General features: G+C 36.9%; 1 protein-coding gene across 1 annotated transcript; it reads left to right on the top strand.

The window, feature by feature from the left end:
• Window positions 1-1866: 1866 nt before the first annotated feature.
• On the top strand, window positions 1867-16761 carry umodl1 (uromodulin-like 1). Its single transcript, XM_089126562.1, has 16 exons — window positions 1867-2117; window positions 2856-3098; window positions 3227-3409; window positions 4158-4261; window positions 4398-4581; window positions 5348-5488; window positions 7979-8242; window positions 8382-8494; window positions 9874-10087; window positions 10197-10334; window positions 10620-11080; window positions 13431-13564; window positions 13950-14189; window positions 15196-15355; window positions 15706-15790; window positions 15917-16761. The coding sequence occupies exons 1-16, from the start codon at window positions 2042-2044 to the stop codon at window positions 16102-16104; spliced, it is 2928 nt and encodes a 975-aa protein (XP_088982688.1). The 5' UTR covers window positions 1867-2041; the 3' UTR covers window positions 16105-16761.
• The last annotated feature ends 3122 nt before the right edge of the window (window positions 16762-19883 follow it).

Here is a 19883-nt window from a genome sequence, read left to right as displayed (position 1 = left end):
CATACGTCGGCATGACATCAGAGCCAGGCGGACCGTTCTCGGACACATTTCTAACCGGCATGCATCTCGCGCTGATCACCGGTGATCGATTCTGCGCAGAATTTGCTCATCTCAAACAAGCCTATTGGCTGCTGTATAAGCTGTGGCCTGTGGGCGTTCATGGAGGAAATGAGCGGAGGATGACGGACTGAAAAACAGTAAAAACAGTCGCATGCATTCGCTTAAGAAAAAGGAAGCATTTAGTCGTTAAGTACATATACATGTATAGATATCAGCACTTCTGAAGAAACGTGTTGGATTCCTCTGGAAGTGATCACTGAAACAACGTGTATTTGTTACTTAATTCACTGTTTAATAATAAGTTTGCGAAAACTTGAAAGTGTTTGTATTAAACTAAATTAAAAAATGATGTGTGTTTGCATTTTATTTAAAACTGAGAGCTTTAATTGTATTGAATTGGGAAATAATTAATAGAAATTAGCACAAAAAAATAAGTTACAGCACTTATAATTATATTTTACCATTTTCATTTTCAGCATCTAACTAAACAAACTGTATTGCTCTGAAAGACTTTTTATTATTCTTCATGCATGTTGTATTTTTGTACTACAATATTCTGTATGTTGTGTTTATTATCAGAGTGGTTAACTAATTTCACATTATTCTAGAAGATCTGGGGTCTGTTCCCTCTGTGACTAATTAAAATGACATGAATAATAAAGTCTGTCAAAGAATCATGGACATACTCATTATATCTTCCTTGGGGAGAGTTACATTGTGTTTACCCAAAAGCAAGTTAACTCATGACATGAAAGTGAAACTGCATGAGGAAAGTTCAACCTTATCACGCATGTTCTATTTCCATCGTTGTGGAAAACCTGAAACAAGTATATTTGGGATTGTACTGCATGAATTGCCTGGGCACCACCACACTGCTCCGGGTCTGTGTGCCCACGGATGCATTGTGTGTGTGTGTGTGTTCACTTCTCACTGATCCTCATGTGTGTGCACTTGAATGGGTTAAAAGCAGAGGACAAGACAAGACTCTTTCACTTAAATCAGTGTGTATTTTGGACACCATATAATTTCTGACTCAACACAGCAGGAACAGTACACTGTTTAAAAGAAACTGCAATGCAGAAACACTACATAGTAATTACATATATATTGAAGCTGGGTTTATTTTCATCAGTCTATTTGACAAATAACATGTTGAATTATGATCTTCTCAGTAGTTTTTTAAGCACACGGTACATTGTGCATGGGAACACATTAGTCACTCAGTGAGAGCATAACACTGACATTCTTTAATTAGCCAATTTTTCACACCACATTTATTAGCTGCTAGAATTATCCAAATGCCAGGCTGGCTGCTGATAATCCGGTGTCCGTATGTGTGCGTGTCTGTGTATTTATGACTTGTATCTAAGTATGCTAATTCTAACTAAGCTGGTTCAGTCACAGCACAATTTTCACCAGGATGAAAATATCTTCTAAGCAAAAAGCCTTTTGCAGTTCAACAAGAGTGAGCTTAGAGGTTTGCAAAAGGTACCATGGTGACACTTTTAAAAACATGAAGAGCATCATTAGGGAATTTTCTCACTATTAACTCTATTAAAGCCTATTGACTAAAATGTCTGATAAGACCAAAATCAATTCTTGTTTTATAATAAGCTGCATTTTACTCTATTGTATATTTTGTTCACAAAAAAAAAAAAAAACCTTTCGAAATTAATTTTAATGCCCACTACCAGGCCACCAAGGCTTAAAGGTAAATTGTCAATATCACATATTGCATCATGCAGTATGTGAAAGTGAAATGCTTTTAAAAATGTCATTAATTATCCACTGTTGTTACAGGAGTCACCTGCGCGGAGCAGAACAGACTCGCGGGAGTTGATGGGCGTCTGTGGAGAGCAAACAGTGGGAGAAGGGTTTGCTCTCAACAGTGTATGTGGAGATCATAGAGTAACATGTTCGGTTCACAATGACTGGTTTTTAAAAAACGAGAAGCAGGAATTTTGGAAAATCAAGATTCAAAATGCATTGGGTCGTTGCTACCTGGTTAATCACATCTCTCATTGGCCTTGGAATGGGGCATAATACTTTATTTGAAGGTAGGAAAAATCTGCTTATGTTATCCAAATATGTTTCTCCTAGACATACAGAAAAAGTATCTAAAATTAATATGCATAAAAGTTTTGATGAGCAAGTTCATAATGAAATCTCGGACATTTGATTTCATACTTTGGTATCGTTTCACCTCTGAACCTCTTAAGGAGATTTCTTTCTCCAAAAAAAAAAAAAAAAAAAAATTACAATCAGCTGTAAAGTTATCCATTTATATAAAAACTCCCGTTTCCACTACACTTAATCTCACTGGTTTTTCTTTTCTGGTGGGAGGTTGTCTATAAATTTGTATCTCTTTTAAATGTTATATCTTTTTATATATGTAGCTAACAAGTAAGAAATATGACTACAATTGTGAAATTTTATACAATTTCAGATAAATGTATTATGGTGTCCACAAAACTATAAAAACGCACAACACAATATTTTCAACATTATTAATAAAAATAAATGTTTGTTGAGCACCAAATCAGAAAATTAAGGTGATGATACACAGGGCTGGGCAATCTTGCCGAGCGATTGTTGTTTGGGCACTTTCCCAGTGAAAATGGGCAAAATATTTCTTAGATCGGGCATGGGCCCTGTGTCTCATCTGGTTACCCGTTAATGGGAAGTTCACCTTTAGAGTGATTTCCGAATTATCATGTGACAGTGACAACTAGTAATGGCTATATGTTTATAAATTTCGTCAATTCCAGACAATTTAGAATTTCTTTAATTTTTAGGATATGACCGGACTCTGTCAGGTTATCATCTGTGCAACATGACTGAGCATGTTTCGGTGACCAATGTGATCTCTTATCCAACGTCATACACCCAGAGGAGACCGTGTGGTGGGTGGCTGCCATGGGCAATGTGTGATGTCCTGGTTTATAAGACAGAATACAAAACGCAGGTGTATAACATCTCCAAACAGGTCGTGCAATGCTGTCATGGCTACGAACAAGTTGGGAGTTACTGTGCCTTGTGTGAGTATTTTCAAACAAATTCATTTGAAATCGATTATAAAATTGTCCCAGCATTTAAAGTGACATTATTGTAGCCTCATTTTAACCGCAATTTTTTTTTTTTTTAATTGCTATCGTCATTATCTCAGCATTGAGCCGAAGTGCAGAATTCACATCTAAGCCAGGACTGTGTCCCTCAACATGTATGACAAGGGTGTATATCTCTACTGGCTCCATGTGCAAGTGGGACATAGATTGTTCTCAGTGGCAAAAATGCTGTCAGACAGACAACATCTCCAACATCTATCAGTGCTCAGACCCAGTACCACTAGGTATACAAAATCCCATACACTGCATCCACAATTCATATAGGCACATTGTTAAAGGGATAGTTCACTTTGAAATTAATTTTTGGTATGTTTTAGCTTACCTCCAGGCCATCCAAGATGTAGATGTCTTTGTTTGTAGTTTCAATTTTGATATTTTTAGGTCAAACCGTTCTTGTCTGTCAGTCATATAATGGAGGTCTATGGTCACCACCTTAAAGAGCATGCACAGAGAAGTCCTAATTAAACATGATTTAATGACTCGTGAATGTAAGTACACGTTGATGGCATAAGACACGAAACGAGCGGTTTGTGTGAGAAAACAAACAGTATTTATATCGTTTTTACCTGTTGTAACCACAGCCACAAAGTGCCCGCACCCTCAGATCACATGACATGGCTGTGGTTACATGAGGTAAAAAAGATCGTTAGGTAAATACTGTTCGTTTTCTCACACAAACTGCCCGTTTCGTCTCTTAGGCCATCATTGTGTACTTACTTTTATGAGTCATTAAATCATGTTTAATTTGGACTTCTCTGTGCATACTCTTTGAGGTGGTGACCATAGACCTCCATTATATGACAGACAGACAAAGAACGGTTTGACCTAAAAATACCAAAATTGAAACTACTGCGGGAACAAAGACACCTACATCTTGGATACCCTTGAGGTAAGCTAAAACATATCAAAACTTGATTTCACTAACCCTTTAAATAACATTCAATAAGTTTAAAATGTCCATTTGTCCTCAAGCCAACAGAACCTGCTTCAATGTGACAATAACAGTTAAGACAAGCTTTCACCTAGTAACTATGGACAAAGGACTCTTCAACCACACCAGACTACTGCACTCCGTGGTTTGTAATCATCGGCCTATCATTCAATTACATCACAGTGTAGGCTGCATACTTGGAGCAAACACTACATTTTGAAATAGCCCATAGGCTTTATCTAGTGTTGATCTGCTGAGATAACTACTGTTTCTTCCTGTAGGTAACTGGCGCTTTGGGAACTGCTGAAATGTCAGTGCATCATGTCCGGTCATGGTCAGCAGGGCCCTTCACAACCTCTTCATCACTGCTGGTTTGTTCTTCTAATGTCTATTTTCTAGAAGATATCTCTACAAGACTGAGTCTGTTGGGAAACATTGAGGAGGTGACTAATGTGGTGGTCCAAGGTATGACGAGTAGGCATCGTGATTGGCATTTCATATGAATAATTTGCCAAAATGTGCATTTAATGTGAATAGTAACTTATTTCAGTGTTTGATATTTTTGTATACATTTGTATTGTGTTGAGTCGCCACTTGATGTCTAATGATCCAATAAACATAGCCATTATGGCTGTTCATAACATTTTAAAGTCAGTTACATACTAGAGCCCGACCGATAAAGGATTTTGAAGACCGATACCGATACAAATATTTTTGGGTTTTAAAATCCGATATTCCGATATATCGGCCGATATTTTATTTATTTATTTGAAACTGGACATGATAGTCACAAATTTTGTCATGCTTATTTGAGTTAAGAGAACTGATGGGGATGTTCTTTTAATTGTTAGCAATGTATGTATCGTGACCAACTCAACGAGTGTTGCCAACAGGGACGGTGTAGAGTGCCCTCTGGTGGACAAACTATACAACTCCAACACTCATGAGACGGTTCAAGCATGTTTCGTCCGTTTTTATTTTATTTTTGAAATATTAATTTATCGACCATTATAACTGCTGATACCGATAGTTTGGAAAATGCCTAATATCGGCCGATAATATCGGTCTGCCGATATATCGGTCTGGCTCTATTACATACGTAGATTGGCCTAATCTGATACCAAAAACTAAGATTGATTTCCTCTAACTGCTATTTGGTTATACTACAGTAGTTCTTAAATTCCCTCTTAAAAACTCACCTTTGTATTCGACACACTCTTTTCCTACACAGATGTGGATGAATGTGCAGTTCCGGAATTGAACAGTTGTTCTCCACATGCACACTGCAACAATACAGAGGGATCTTACTCCTGTGCCTGTCATCATGGGTATCATGACTTCAATCCTTCACAGCCTGGAACAAATTGCATGGGTAAGAAAAGACAATCATTCAATCAAACATGAAGCTACCTGACGAAGATAAAAAGGGTTGAAACGTTTTTATTTGTCTAATATTAAAATAGAGTTTGAGAGCTGTAGCCGTTTCCTTATTTTTCTTTTCTAAAAGCCTTCTTGGATGTTTTTTTTTTTTTTGTCACACACTCACCTTTGTATCCGACACACTCATGGATGCATGATTTTTTCCTACACAGATGTGGATGAATGTGCAGTTCCGGAATTGAACAGTTGTTCTCCACATGCACACTGCAACAATACAGAGGGATCTTACTCCTGTGCCTGTCATCATGGGTATCATGACCTCAATCCTTCACAGCCTGGAACAAATTGCATGGGTAAGAAAAGACAATCATTCGATCAAACATGAAGCTACCTGACGAAGACAAAAAGGGTTGAAACGTTTTTATTTGTCTAATATTAAAAAAGAGTTTGAGAGCTGTAGCCGTTTCCTTATTTTGCTTTTCTAAAAGCCTTCTTGGATGTTTTTTTTCTGTCACACACTCACCTTTGTATCCGACACACTCATGGATATTTTCTTTTTTCTTGATTATGATAATTGTAAATGTATTTTCATTTACAATGACAATTGTAAATGTAAATGTAATTGTAAATTGTAAATATTTTCTTTTTTCTTGATTATGATAATTGTAAATGTATTTTTCGCCTTGTCATGAATTGAAATTAGAAGATTGTATGTACATGTGTATGTCTTTATGTATGTATGTATATATATATGAAATGTGTATATGATAACTGTGATGATTGAAATGTTGTTGTTGTAATGTAAATTTTTAGAATGGACCCCAGGAAGACTAGCTGACTGTACAGACTTTCAGCTAATGGGATCCTTAAAAATAAACAAAATAAACAACAACAAATAATAAACTCATGGATGCATGATTTTTTCCTACACAGATGTGGATGAATGTGCAGTTCCGGAATTGAACAGTTGTTCTCCACATGCACACTGCAACAATACAGAAGGATCTTACTCCTGTTCCTGTCATCATGGGTATCATGACTTCAATCCTTCACAGCCTGGAACAAATTGCATGGGTAAGAAAAGACAATCATTCAATCAAACATGAAGCTACCCAACGAAGACAAAAAGGGTTGAAACGTTTTTATTTGTCTAATATTAAAATAGAGTTTGAGAGCTCGAGTCGTTTCCTTATTTTTCTTTTCTAAAAGCCTTCTTGGATGTTTTTTTTTTTTTTTTGTCACACACTCACCTTTGTATCCGACACACTCATGGATGCATGATCTTTTCCTACACAGATGTGGATGAATGTGCAGTTCCAGAATTGAACAGTTGTTCTCCACATGCACACTGCAACAATACAGAGGGATCTTACTCCTGTGCCTGTCATCATGGGTATCATGACCTCAATCCTTCACAGCCTGGAACAAATTGCATGGGTAAGAAAAGACAATCATTCGATCAAACATGAAGCTACCCGACGAAGACAAAAAGGGTTGAAACGTTTTTATTTGTCGTTTGATACGTTTTTATTTATTTGGTCACACACTTGTTTTTTAAAGGTGCACACACCATTTTGTTTTGTTTATGAACCCCCATAATACGCCACCAAAAATCCAGTTAAAGGAGTAGTTCACTTTAAAAAAAAAAAAAAACTTTTGCTGATAATTTACTCACCCCCATGTCATCCATGTGTTTCATTCCAGAATTTATCTCCATATAATGCACTTCACTGGGTAGCAAACTGTTCAAGGTCCAAATGAGAGCGAAACGATCATCAAAATGAACAAATCTTTTTTCGAGCCATTTCGTTTCTCAAAAAACGATTCGTCACGAGAGTCACGAACGCGTTGAACCGTTTGGTACCCAATGAAGTTTATTATATGGAGAGAAATCCTGTAATGTTTTCATCAAAAACCTTAATTTCTTTTCAACTGAAGAAAGAAAGACATGGACATCTTGGATGACATGGGGGTGAGTAAATTATCAGCAAAAGTTTTTTTTAAAAGTGAACTACTCCTTCAGTTTCTGGTCTCATTGACTTCCATAGTAGGAAAAAATATATACTATGGAAGTCAATGAGACCAGAAACTGTCTGGTAACTGATATTCTTCTAAATATCAAAAAATCGTCTGAATACATTCGGAAACGTTAAAACCCAACTGTTTTACTCTGGGAGAGTGGTAAAATGAGCCTATTTCCAAAAAAAGTGGAGTATCCCTTTAAGTGGCACAATATAGGATCAAGTAAATAATGCTGAAAAAAAACAGACCTACAGAAAAAAAAATGGCTTTGTGGTCGTCTCTAAACCTGTCTAGATCTAAATTGGAATAATGTTGGCAAATTTTAAGTCTGTTGATTTGGTGAATCAGTTATTAATGGAAACTCATTGTTCTTATTTTTATACACTGCATGTGTAGCCTGTTGTGACTTGTAAAGCCATATATATCTATCCAACTAACTTCTTTTTCATTCTTTGCTAAGACTACATACCTGAGATCACCAGTCTGTTCGCTTATGACGTAAATGAATCAGCCTTTCATGTGGCATGGACCACCAACAACCAAACTGGGGTCACTTTCCACCTGGTTCTGCTACAAGGGAACACTGTGCTGGAAAACATATCGCATGTGGGGAACTTTTCCTGGATGTTCAATGTCCTGAATCCTGCGGTTCTTTACACTGTACATGTCACTCCATTTGTCTGCGGTAACCAGGGAAACACCAAGGAGATCAAAGTGAGAACAGGCAAGTAAAGCAGCATTGGGTTCATTAGTATTAAGTGCTTAATGTATAATTTAGACCTTCTATATTAATATACTATATAATATCTATATAATATAAATTGTGCTCACATTAAGGTAACTAAATACTGTGTTTTCTTTAGATGGACAGTCGTTTCTGGCTACGGCTCGTTTGTCAAACATGAACTACACAAATGCCTTGAGTGACCCAGACAGTGACGCATATAAGGAGTTCTGTAGAAGTGTCATAAATGAGGTTTGATGGATTCCATATTTGTCTCTAAACACATACATTTATCAACATGATACTTTAAGATTGACATAAAATACACTTTTTAATCATCCAGTAAAAAAAAAACTTTGTTTACTAAAAGCTTGATGTTATTAGAGCAATTACGCATCTTTAAGGTTTGAGATATTATTATTAAACACTGTCCTGCACATTTAGACATGAATGGTAAAATAAAATGAAACCATACATTTTGCAACTAACTTACAGTTTTCACTTGGAAACGGTAAAATCCTCCATATTTACATTGAATATTTACTAAAGGTCCTTTACACTGAGTCTGAAATTTTCTAATTTCAACCAATCACAGACTAGCACATAAAATCAATGGCCAGGAAACATGCTATAGATACATTGTTGAGTATACTTCAGTCAACTTCATTGCTTTAAAGGGATACTCCACTATTTTTGGAAATAGGCTCATTTTACCACTCCCCCAGAGTTAAACAGTTGGGTTTTATCATTTTCGAATGTATTCAGCCGATTTTTTATTCTTCTAAATATCAAAAAATCGGCTGAATACATTCGAAAACGGTAAAACCCAACTGTTTAACTCTGGGGGAGTGGTAAAATGAGCCTATTTCCAAAAAAAGTGGAGTATCCCTTTAACTCAACCATAACCCCATCTAAACATATCTCCACCTAGCCTTAGTAAACCCAGACAACTTCCGGCAAATTTAGATTTGCTCTGAAAGTTAGTCTGGCAAAGAGCTCATTCAAGCCCATTTCCAATCCGTCGAAATCGCGACACCAATCAGAAACGTTGGGGCGGGCTTTACACGATGACGACAGCGCTGGGAAGAAGCAGATTTTGTAGTCTACATTACAAAGATGGATGCCGCCGTCGAACATCACTCGTTCGAATCAGCTATCGCGTCTATTTTAAGCGATTTGAACGTTTCCTTTATGTTAAAAACCGAGCAAAGAACAACACCGCCGGCCGCCGCTCTGCATACGTCATCTCCTTCATTGCTCTGATTGGTTTTAGGTCTACCCGTGACGTCCGTTGGTGACGCCCCTCTGGAAATGATTTGTCTATGACGCTTTGCCAGACCATAATGGGAATGCCAGGCTGAGAATCTAATCTAATCTCCACCCATTAGGTCCACAGAGGTGGAGCTGGATTACGTCCAGCTCCACCCATTATGGCCAGAGAGGGGGTAGTGGGCTCAGTCTTAGCAACACCCATTCAAACACCATAGCAACTATATAGTATCACCCTGGCAACCACCCATAGCATGGGCAAGCACTCACATTTTCATCAGATAATGCAAAAATCTTTTGTTTTAAGCTATATGATTCATAATAACCAAGAACATTTGCAAAAATATGTTGATTCTCTGCAGATTCTTTCGCACTTGCCTCCAGAGACCCGTGCACTAGTCAACTCTGGCCAGGTCATCATCCAGATAACATCCCTCTCAGCTGGCAGCGTAATCGTGAACTTTTCCATCTTTTTTCAACCCAGCAGCAACCTGACCATGTCTAGCATGTCCAGTGATTTTATTGCGTCTCTACAGAATAGCACTACGTACACAGTAGACACTATATACATAGAAGGTACGGGTTATTACTAAGAAGTTATTACTAAACAGTAAATTAAGTTTCCATACCTTTTGATAATGTGACATGTTGACTTGAGATGTGATTGGTCTCTTGTTATTTATAGATTTAAATGAGTGTTTGGCAGCTGAGGCGGACTGCTCTCCATGGGCTTCCTGTGAAAACACCAATGGCTCATACACCTGTGCCTGTTGGTCTGGATACACAGATTTGAGTCCCAGTAGACCAGGACGCAGCTGTGCAGGTACATGCTGTGTAATGCTACTGTTGAGAGATTTCATTAGAATGTCACACACCTTTAATTGAGACAAACAGAAGTATTTTTGTAGGCCAACTCAGAAAATAGCATCATCCAGGTTGATCCTTTGACAAAAAACCCAATAGGATTTTGGGTCCTCCCTACATTTTTTTTTATTTCAAAAAGCAGTTTAAATCGAAAAGCAATTTTACTCAGATATAGTGTCTGTATATTATATTATATTATATTATATTATATTCTCATCTGTGTTTCTCCCTGTTCATGACATAGCTTCACCTAACGCCACAACCATTAATCCCACCACAAACTATCCTGGAGTATCTTCAGATTCCACTGCCACGGACGCTACAACATCTATTACAAAAACTACGTTTGGAGACCCATCTGTGAGCAGTACAGTGAGCACAACTCATGTTCAGAACATCACCAAAACAACAGTGTCTTCAACTTCCACGACTAACAGCCTCACAACAATGTCGGAAAACACTAATACAACAACACTCACACCCATGACATCACATTTAACAGCAGCCCCTTTGATCTCATATGTAGCTGTTGAGTGCGGCCTAGGGTATATATCAGTCTTCATAAGGCGACACATCTTAGTGGCCTACAGCATCCTAGAGACTGCCCTGTACCTTGGAAAACCAGAATGTGCTTTCGATAGAAGAAATGAATCCCATGTGGGGGTCACTGCAAATTGGGATTCGTGTGGTATTACACTAAATCATGTAAGTCCTCCAGTATCATTTAACTCTATACATTGAGTTTATATTAGAGCAACTTTACTAGTGTCATTATTAAGATAATATTGTAGAATTTATTAATACCTTGGATTGGTTTTTTTTATTTTCCCATATTTATTTTAATGTTTTTTATTTGTATTTGTTTTTATTTCAGTTTTAGTTTGGGTTAGGGTTAGGGTTAGGGTTAGGGCTAACCCTAACCCTAACCTAGTTTTATTATGCAATACGTTGACAAAGTTAAGAATGTCTGTGAGGGGATCATCTTAGTAGAGTATTCATTTTAGTACACCGTCTGATTAATATCTGCCAACACTTTATTTTGATGATCCCCCAACAGACATTCTTACTATAACTAACTTTGGCAAGTGCATGTCAACTTATTCTGCTACTAACCCTATCCGTATCTAGGGCTGTCGAACGATTAATCGCGATTAATCGCATCCAAAATAAAAGTTTGTGTTTACATAAAATATGTGGGTGCACTGTGAAAAATTATTTTATATATATATATATATATATATATATACTGTATAAATATACACACATGCTTGTATATATTTAATATATTTATATATAGATTTATATATAATTTATATTATATATAAATATATTTTATATATAAGTAAAAAAAATATTCATGCATGTGTTTATATATATATATATATATATATAATAATTATACACAGTGCACCCACATATATTATGTAAACACAAACTTTTATTTTGGATGCGATTAATCGCGATTAATCGTTTGACAGCCCTATCCAATCCATAACAGTCTATTAGTTAGTTGTGGAGCTCCACGATTAATCGTTAAAAGATCGCAATGTCGATTCAAACACAAACGCGATCTCAATCCCTAAACGAAAACGATTCTCCCGTGTCTATTATACCTTTGACAAAATTCAAATCTGTGTTCCCGCTGCCAAGTCAGAAAGAGCAGATGGCATGATAGCTATTAATATGAAACAGACAAATATTCCTATTATCACCGAAGAAACTGGGCCAAACGTCTATGTCTACGATGTCTACGATAAAAATAGAGTAAATCACCTTTAACATAGCCATTTAAATAACGTCTGTATAGATTACATTGTTACGCCAGTAGGTGGCGACAAGTTGTCTCGTTTAGCCAGACCTTCAGACTGACAGCAGAACGTCTGGACCATAGATATCCACAATAAAGTTTAGATGGCCAATAGAGGTCGACATCTGCACATGGCAGCCATCTTGTCACAGGCAGCTCGCTCACTCGTAACATTGTGTTTTAATGGTGCGTGTACTTTTTAAATAACCATAACTTGCTCAATTTTCTACCAATTTTCAAATGGTTTGGTTTGTTATAAACGTCAGAGACGTAGGTATGAAACTGCATAAGTGTATGAATAAATAATCATCCAGAATTATAGCTACGTTAATGACGTTTGTAAGAAACCAAACCGTTTGTAAATCCGTCAAGATTTCAACGAGATAAGAGTATTTGTGTTCGTGCTGATCTTAGATGGGCTTGCCTGTGACAAGATGGCCGCCGGTGATGACGATAGAAACTCCGCCGCAAGACATCTAGCCTTTATTGGGTAAATATCTATGGTCTGGACTATGGGAGTCCCCAGAGAGACTGTGTCCTTCCTAGTCCAATCCTTCTTGTTGGCTAATGAGACGGTCAAGTAAGTGTTTATGGCCACTGTATGCCGCCATTGTAGCAGACCATCACCTGCTGTTAGCATTCCATTGACTCCCATTCATTTTGGCGTCACTTTGACAGCGAATAACTTTACATCTGATGTGTCCAAAGACTCCATGTCTCCATTATTTATTTCTAAAGAAACATGACAATGTATAAAAGGCCTCGTAAAAGCCTTTTTTGTAAAAATAGGCTAACGATTGCATCATAACCACACGACTCTCTGTCGAACAGTTGAGAAATTACAGTATAGACAGAAGTAGAAGCTTGTGCTTCAAGGGAGAAGCCCATCCTGCTGCTGCGTCTCATTGAATCATTCATTCAATCCGATAAATAAAAAAATCATTCAGATTAACTGCAGCAATTAACATGTTGTTAGAACTTCTAGAAAATTACATGTAATTATGTTTAGTTGTCTGGTCAGAATCGTGTTTGAAGCAAAAAAACAAAAAAAAAAATCGTGATTCCCAATTTATCCAGAATCGTGCGGTTCGGTGACATGCAATGTTACTTATAGTCAACACAATGTTTGAAGTGCACAATCAAAATAAAGTATTAACAAGTTGTGTAATGGTTTTAGTTTTTGTTAACCATAAAAACTGGTTATGTAGAATATAGTAAGATAACATAACCAATGTTTTTGTCTTTCAGAACATCACCCATAATTCATTCAATGTGACTCTATACAACAACGTGTCTGTGGCTTCTAATGTGCATCTAGAAGTTCCCATCATCTGCACTTACCCCAGTCGCATCACCATCTCCACGGGATACGACCCCCCAGGGTACAGTGCTTCCATAGCAACTGTCTCTATGGAGCTTGTTTTTCTCACTTTTCAGGCTCAGTATCCAATCTCTTGTCACGTCAAGTACATCTAGACTCAATTTAAGGTGTTAATTATGTCAGCGTATATTAAACAACAAACATTTTTCCTAAACTGAGACCAGATACTTAACGTAAGGGTGGAAACTCCTAGAAAAAAAGGAAGGCATTTTCTCAAAAAGAAAATGAAGACTTTTTTTAAGAACTGAACATAATTCATAAAAATGCAAAAAATACCATTTGGTGGTAAAAGCATAGCAGGTTTAATTTTCTTTAATTTAATTTCTTGAATTTTGATTTTTGAGTGAAACCCATTTTGTCGCTACTAACAACCTTGTCTTTTAAAGGTATTTAAATATGATCAATGCACCAGTGGCAGGATTGGGAAGCTTCCAGGTTACAGTGCGTCTGCTGAATGGGACGTCTCCATTACCTGAGAATTCCGCCTTGTACCCTAATGATAAGGTCATCGTTGAGGTTGCGATCAACACTACTGTCTCGCAAATCAAAGTTGTCATCAGCAAGTGCTGGGCCACTTCAAGCAACAACTCATCAGAGTCACCCAGTCACGTGTTTCTGCTGGATGGGTGGGTGCAGCTGAATAATGTCTTTCAATGTGGGAGTGTAAATTTTGCAATGGCTATTTTCATTTAACAAGAACTTGTAGCTTTTAAAGGTACTACACAATGTAACTTTTGGCCCTCTAGCAATAAAAGACAAAACTGCACGAATTTTGCGGGAGAACTGGTTATCCTACTGCTCATAAAACATTTACTAGGCTTAGAGGGATACTTCAGGATTTAGCATTAAGCTTTGTATTAGTAGAAAACCTGTAGTATTTTCCAATTACCGTGCTTTCCACACTCATATCCCCCTGAGACGAGAGATTTATGTATTTTTGGTCTGGAAAAAATCCTCAGATGACACAAAAATCGTCATTTTGTGTCATCGGAGGATTTTTTGGCCAGAGGCTAAAGACTACAGGTCAGGTCCCGCATGTTCTCAACCCGCCCATAGAGGGCGATCTCACTCACAGAATGAACACATAGTGTCGGCCATCTTTTTTTGGAAGCTAAGCTAGCAGGCTCTTGTTCTGTGGAGAAAGCCGAGTAGTAAGGGTTACCATCCTCTTTTTCACGGACATGTCCGCCGTCTATGTTTTGCTATGCAATTTCCCACGAAAACCACCCCGCTAGGTCTAAGGGGCCGTTTAACGAACGACACTACAATCGTACACTAAAACTTTGTATGTGTTTTGGCCACTCATTTACACGACAGCTGCGTTTTGAGTTTCAAAGTGCAAGCTTTTGAAAACGATATTGTTATTGTCTCCATGTCAACTACAAAAACACAAATTGTACACGAAAAATGCAATGGAATAAGTGATTTTAGTACATCATTGTAAACGTAACGTATAAACACTTATGATCGGTTTTCCAAAGTGAAAAGAGGAAAACCATGTTTTGGAAGAAGGATTGATGATGTATTAACTTGTTCATTCAAAAGTAGGTTGATATAAATAATCGTAGGTGTGTTCTGTTATTAGAAAGACGCTGTGTAATGCCAGTGTTCACTCATCTCTCTGCTCCTCAGATGTGCAATGGCTGACTCATACACGACTGTTCTTCAGAACGGAAACAGCACTGTGTCTTTGTTGTCAGTGCAGATCTTCTCATTGGTGAATGTGGACGTCATCTACCTGCACTGCCAGATCCAGATCTGTGTTGAAATTCAGGAAAACACATGCAGACCTGTGGGTTGAGAGCTTACATTTCATGTAATTCATTCATATACAGTGGCCTTACAAAGCATTTGGACACTTAGACCTCACAAACCAAGAATTAAGTGGGACCTACAATTATTATTTCATTTCATACTATACATTTTATGTATTTTAAGTGTCCAAATACATATTGGGACCACTATAGTTTGCTAAATAGATAAACAAATAATTGCTGTGGTTGTATTACAATTTATTTGACAAATTATTTTTTCCCCCCGCATTTTTTGTTTATTTATTTATTTATTTTTAACTTTTTTGCATGCATTAAAAGAACAGCAATGTAAGAAAGTTTAATATATAATCTTTTTGCAATTTATTAGGACTGTATAGGGAGGGCTTACAGGGCTTCCAACTTAATTGGATTGACAAAGGCTTCCATTGGACCCATCAACAGATTAAATAAAGGTAAATACTTGAGTACTAATGAATATGAATGCTCATATATCATATCTCATATCTTTATTCATTGTATATAAAGGACATCATTTCAGTTGACAAAATCACTACTAAATCTTTTTTTTTTTCTTAAAGGATTGCCCCAAACAGATACATTAGATACTCTGCAGACTGTTGGATTTGTTGTACTTGGCGTTGGTGTGTTTTTATTTTCCCTGGCTGCCATCGCAGGATTGGTGTATCACAAAAGGAAAATCGGGGTCTACAACTTTAATTTCAAACCGCAGCAGGAGAACTTCAGCTATAATGTTTTTAGCGCGTAACTGCTCTGTAACCGTAAACTGAGGTAAAATATTATTATTGGATATTATTATTACTAATAGGCCTATTAATAAATACACATTACTACTACTAATATTACTGCACTGTAAAAAATATATTTTCATGATTTGTTGTCACATATTTTTTTTCGTTTGTCAAATCAACTTAGATAATTGATGTAGTTCAGATAACATATTTGGAATTTCTGTTGATTAAACCAACCTCCTTCGTAGTGTTAACTCACATTTTTAATTTCAACAAACTCAAAATTAACTTGGCAATCAGGTTACTGTCTTTTTTAAGTTAAACCATCAATATTTTTTTCCCAGTGTAAAATTGGATATTACTAATCATTTTGGATAGAACATTAAAAGTAAGGGTTTAATTTAGCTATATTTTTGTACTAAAAACATACAAAAACAATCTAGGCTACTATGAAAGTCATTCGGGTTTTTCAGCACTTTAAAACTTAAAACAAACTACTAAATGCAAAGCTTTGTCAGAGAGGCTTTATCTTAAATTTGCCACTAGAGGACGCTGTCTGTATGTGCTGTAACTAAATTTAGTGGCAAATTAAAATTTTGTTTAATTAGTCATATTTTAAATAAATGTATAATTTACCTGTCTAATAAATGTTCTATCAAATTAGTGTTTCAGACTCTTCATTTCTTTATAAAAAAAAAGGTTTAAGGAGTGCATAATAGTGCATGTTTTCCCAAACCCTATCGTAGGCTATAATCAAACAACTCCTGTAATATATAATACATAGACCATTTTGTGAAACTTGATGCAGGCCGTGCTCGTTATTCACTGCCATTATATTGACGAGTGCGAGCGAGACCTGCTATCTAGATACTAAAAGTAAAGTAAGGCATCTCCGTGGCAACGTGGCTGTATAATTGTGTGTATTTGTGTGTTTTCATGGATATAATGTATGAGTGCCACGAATCGGTTTATTCTCGGCAGCGTATATTTTTCTTTTTTTAGTTTAAACAAAAATATGAATATTTGTACACACCTTTGTATCTGACTGGTTCTCGTATCGCATCTGTGTTTTTCTCCAAGCGGAAGTAAAGGCTTTTCTGTGATTGGTCAGGTTTCGCGGTCTTTTTTTGAAAACATTTTTTACTCTATTTCGGCGCCACTAAAATACAGTATTTTTCATTTACTGTAAATGTTTAAAAATACATTAACATGCTTTATAACTGTCCTACAGTATACAGTCCATTTTACAGTTAAATACTGTGAAATTTACAGAAATTTCTAACAGTGTACCTGTACCATAATTACCATATTTTGCACACAAAAATATTTAAGTTACAAACATTTCAGTTCTTCAAAGTCTGGATTTGTAAATTGTGTCAGGAAAAAAGATGTACATCAACAGATTTGAAATGTACAAATATATTGTTATTTTAATTACTGGTTCCATCCGCTTCTGTTAATTAGCACTAAAAGCCCTCCAGCAATTGATCTCCTGTCACAAGAGCATATTAAAAGATCTTCTGGAAAAAAATTAGCTTGTTTGGGCCAATTAAAATATGATTAAATACAGTAATACTAAATCAAATAAAACCATATAACAAATCTATATAAAATGTGATTTCATGGAAAATATTTTAAAACTATATATTTTTGTTTGTTTATTCTTTATTTTCTTTGTTATTTTTCTATTTATCATCTACAAAAGAGGATATGTAATGTAATATGGCCAGGTCTTGATATACTCATCAGCATTTATTAGAAAGAGCAATGGGCTGTAGAAAGGAAGGACACAAAGATAATGTCTTTTATACCAGTAAATGCAATTATAAGGATGCAGCTGACGCATTAGTTTTGTAATTTAAGTAAAAGTCCATGTTCAATTCCATCTATTCTGCATCTTTGGGTCTCTGAAGATGAGATTAAGTCTTCATCTCATCTAGAATTTCAAGAGTCTTCTTAATAACGCACGCAAGGGTTGTGGTTTTTAAACACATCCCTGTGGAAATGGTCAGCTTAAGGCCCCGTCCACACTACTGCGTTTTCGTTTAAAAACGGAGAATTAAAACGAATACGATCTCCGTCCGCACCAGCGTTTTATCTGCGTATTAGAAATGATCTCCATCCACATTAAAACGACTGAAAACGCGGATCACGTGACCATTCACCAACACTGGGCATGCGCGTTTAAACAGTGGTTGACGAATCAGGGAAGGACACGTCATGACTGATGACACCGAATCATAGAGCCGAGCGTCAGCGTCATGGTCAGCGTCTCCTCCATTTTGTCCCGTCTACACAAAAAAGCCTTCCGGATATTCAAAACGCCGTTTTAGGTCTTCCTTTTTCCCGTTTTAGTCTGGACGGGAGGTGCAAACGTAGCAAAAGGTCTCCGTTTTTAAACGAAAACGCAGTTGTGTGGACGGGGCCTTAGGCTATGTTTACACAGAAACGATTCTGAAGATGAAACGCAAAAGTGACGTTGCGTTATCACTTTTTATTCTGCGTTTTGACGAGCGTTTTGGGTGGGAAATCCGCGTGCAAATGTTGACGCAAAAGTGTGTGAAATTCAATGTAGTATGCACTCCTGGTGGCTAGGAGTGCATACTACAACAACACCAAGTCCACGCGCCTGCGTACAACCTTCACTGTCAAGCAGAATTTTGCGTTTTTACCAGTTACATGGAAACGCGGTGGTGGAGCGTTTTTAAGGCCCTGTTTACACGTTTTATCACAAAAAACAATTATTTCTAAAAACTCCGGCCAAAGAGGAGATTTCTGAAAACGCCGGTTATGTGTTGTCGTGTGAACCGGTGTGAACTGGGAGAAACAGCGTTTTAGGTTCTCTCTTGTCGATTCTGAGGATTCTGATTGGCTTGCATGGCTTTATCCTTCTCCCGACACTGCCACCAATAGGTTTGGCATAATTATGATGGCACTCGACGGCGTATTTATGCGGGTGTGTGAACGATGTTATTTTTGAAAATGGAGAGGGGAAAAATATTCGTTTCGGTAAATGCCCGGCTTTGTGTAAACGTGGCCTAAGATTTCCACACTAGAGGGTGGTTTCACTTTTTTGCGTTTTTAAGCCTCAAAAACACCGTTACGAAAGGCACATCCAATCAAATATTTTTACGTTTTCACCCGCGAGCGTTCTCATGTAAACAGGGCCTTAGATTAGTTGGTTTGGTTCTGGTTAGCTGATGGTGGCTTCCAGTTAAAGCAGCACTTTACCTTAACTGAATAGATTCGGCGTTATTGCAATAGTTATATGACTATTTTCGGGTTGAATGTTGGGCGTCTCTCCCCCCTCATATTTAAATCAAATCTATAAAATTTAAATAAAGTTACCATGTAGGGGAGAACTGCTAGTCATTACCTATAAGATTTTAGGTCAGACTGGGGCACAAGTATTTTAAATGTTTAAATCATTTTCCAAAAATATTCCTTGGCCGTAATAATTTAACACTTTTATTTTAATATGATGCTTGATATTATACCCTTCTGAAGAAAAGGGTTGGGTACAGATTTTTTCATGGATATGGGCTATATGCACGCATAAGTTCCGCATTTGACCTAAGGATGCTCGCCTGTTTCCGGTTGGGGAGATTAAAGCGGAGGAAAACGGGATTATGGCAGAGTCTTCAAAATGTAATGTCCTCCTGTCTTTGAAACGAAACTTTCATACGTTTAGATGTAATTTTATATATAGTTATGTTTATTTAATATAATTTTAAAAAGAAGCATAAACACAACGAGGGGTGTTTGTTTTGTCTGTTTTTGTGACTAACGTTTCTTT

This window comes from Pimephales promelas, chromosome 23 (genome assembly GCF_988280905.1).
Source record: "Pimephales promelas chromosome 23, fPimPro1.hap1.1, whole genome shotgun sequence".
NCBI classification, from domain to species: Eukaryota; Metazoa; Chordata; class Actinopteri; order Cypriniformes; family Leuciscidae; genus Pimephales; species Pimephales promelas.
Note: the sequence above shows the minus strand (reverse complement) of the source record. Positions and strands in the feature narration are given on the sequence as shown.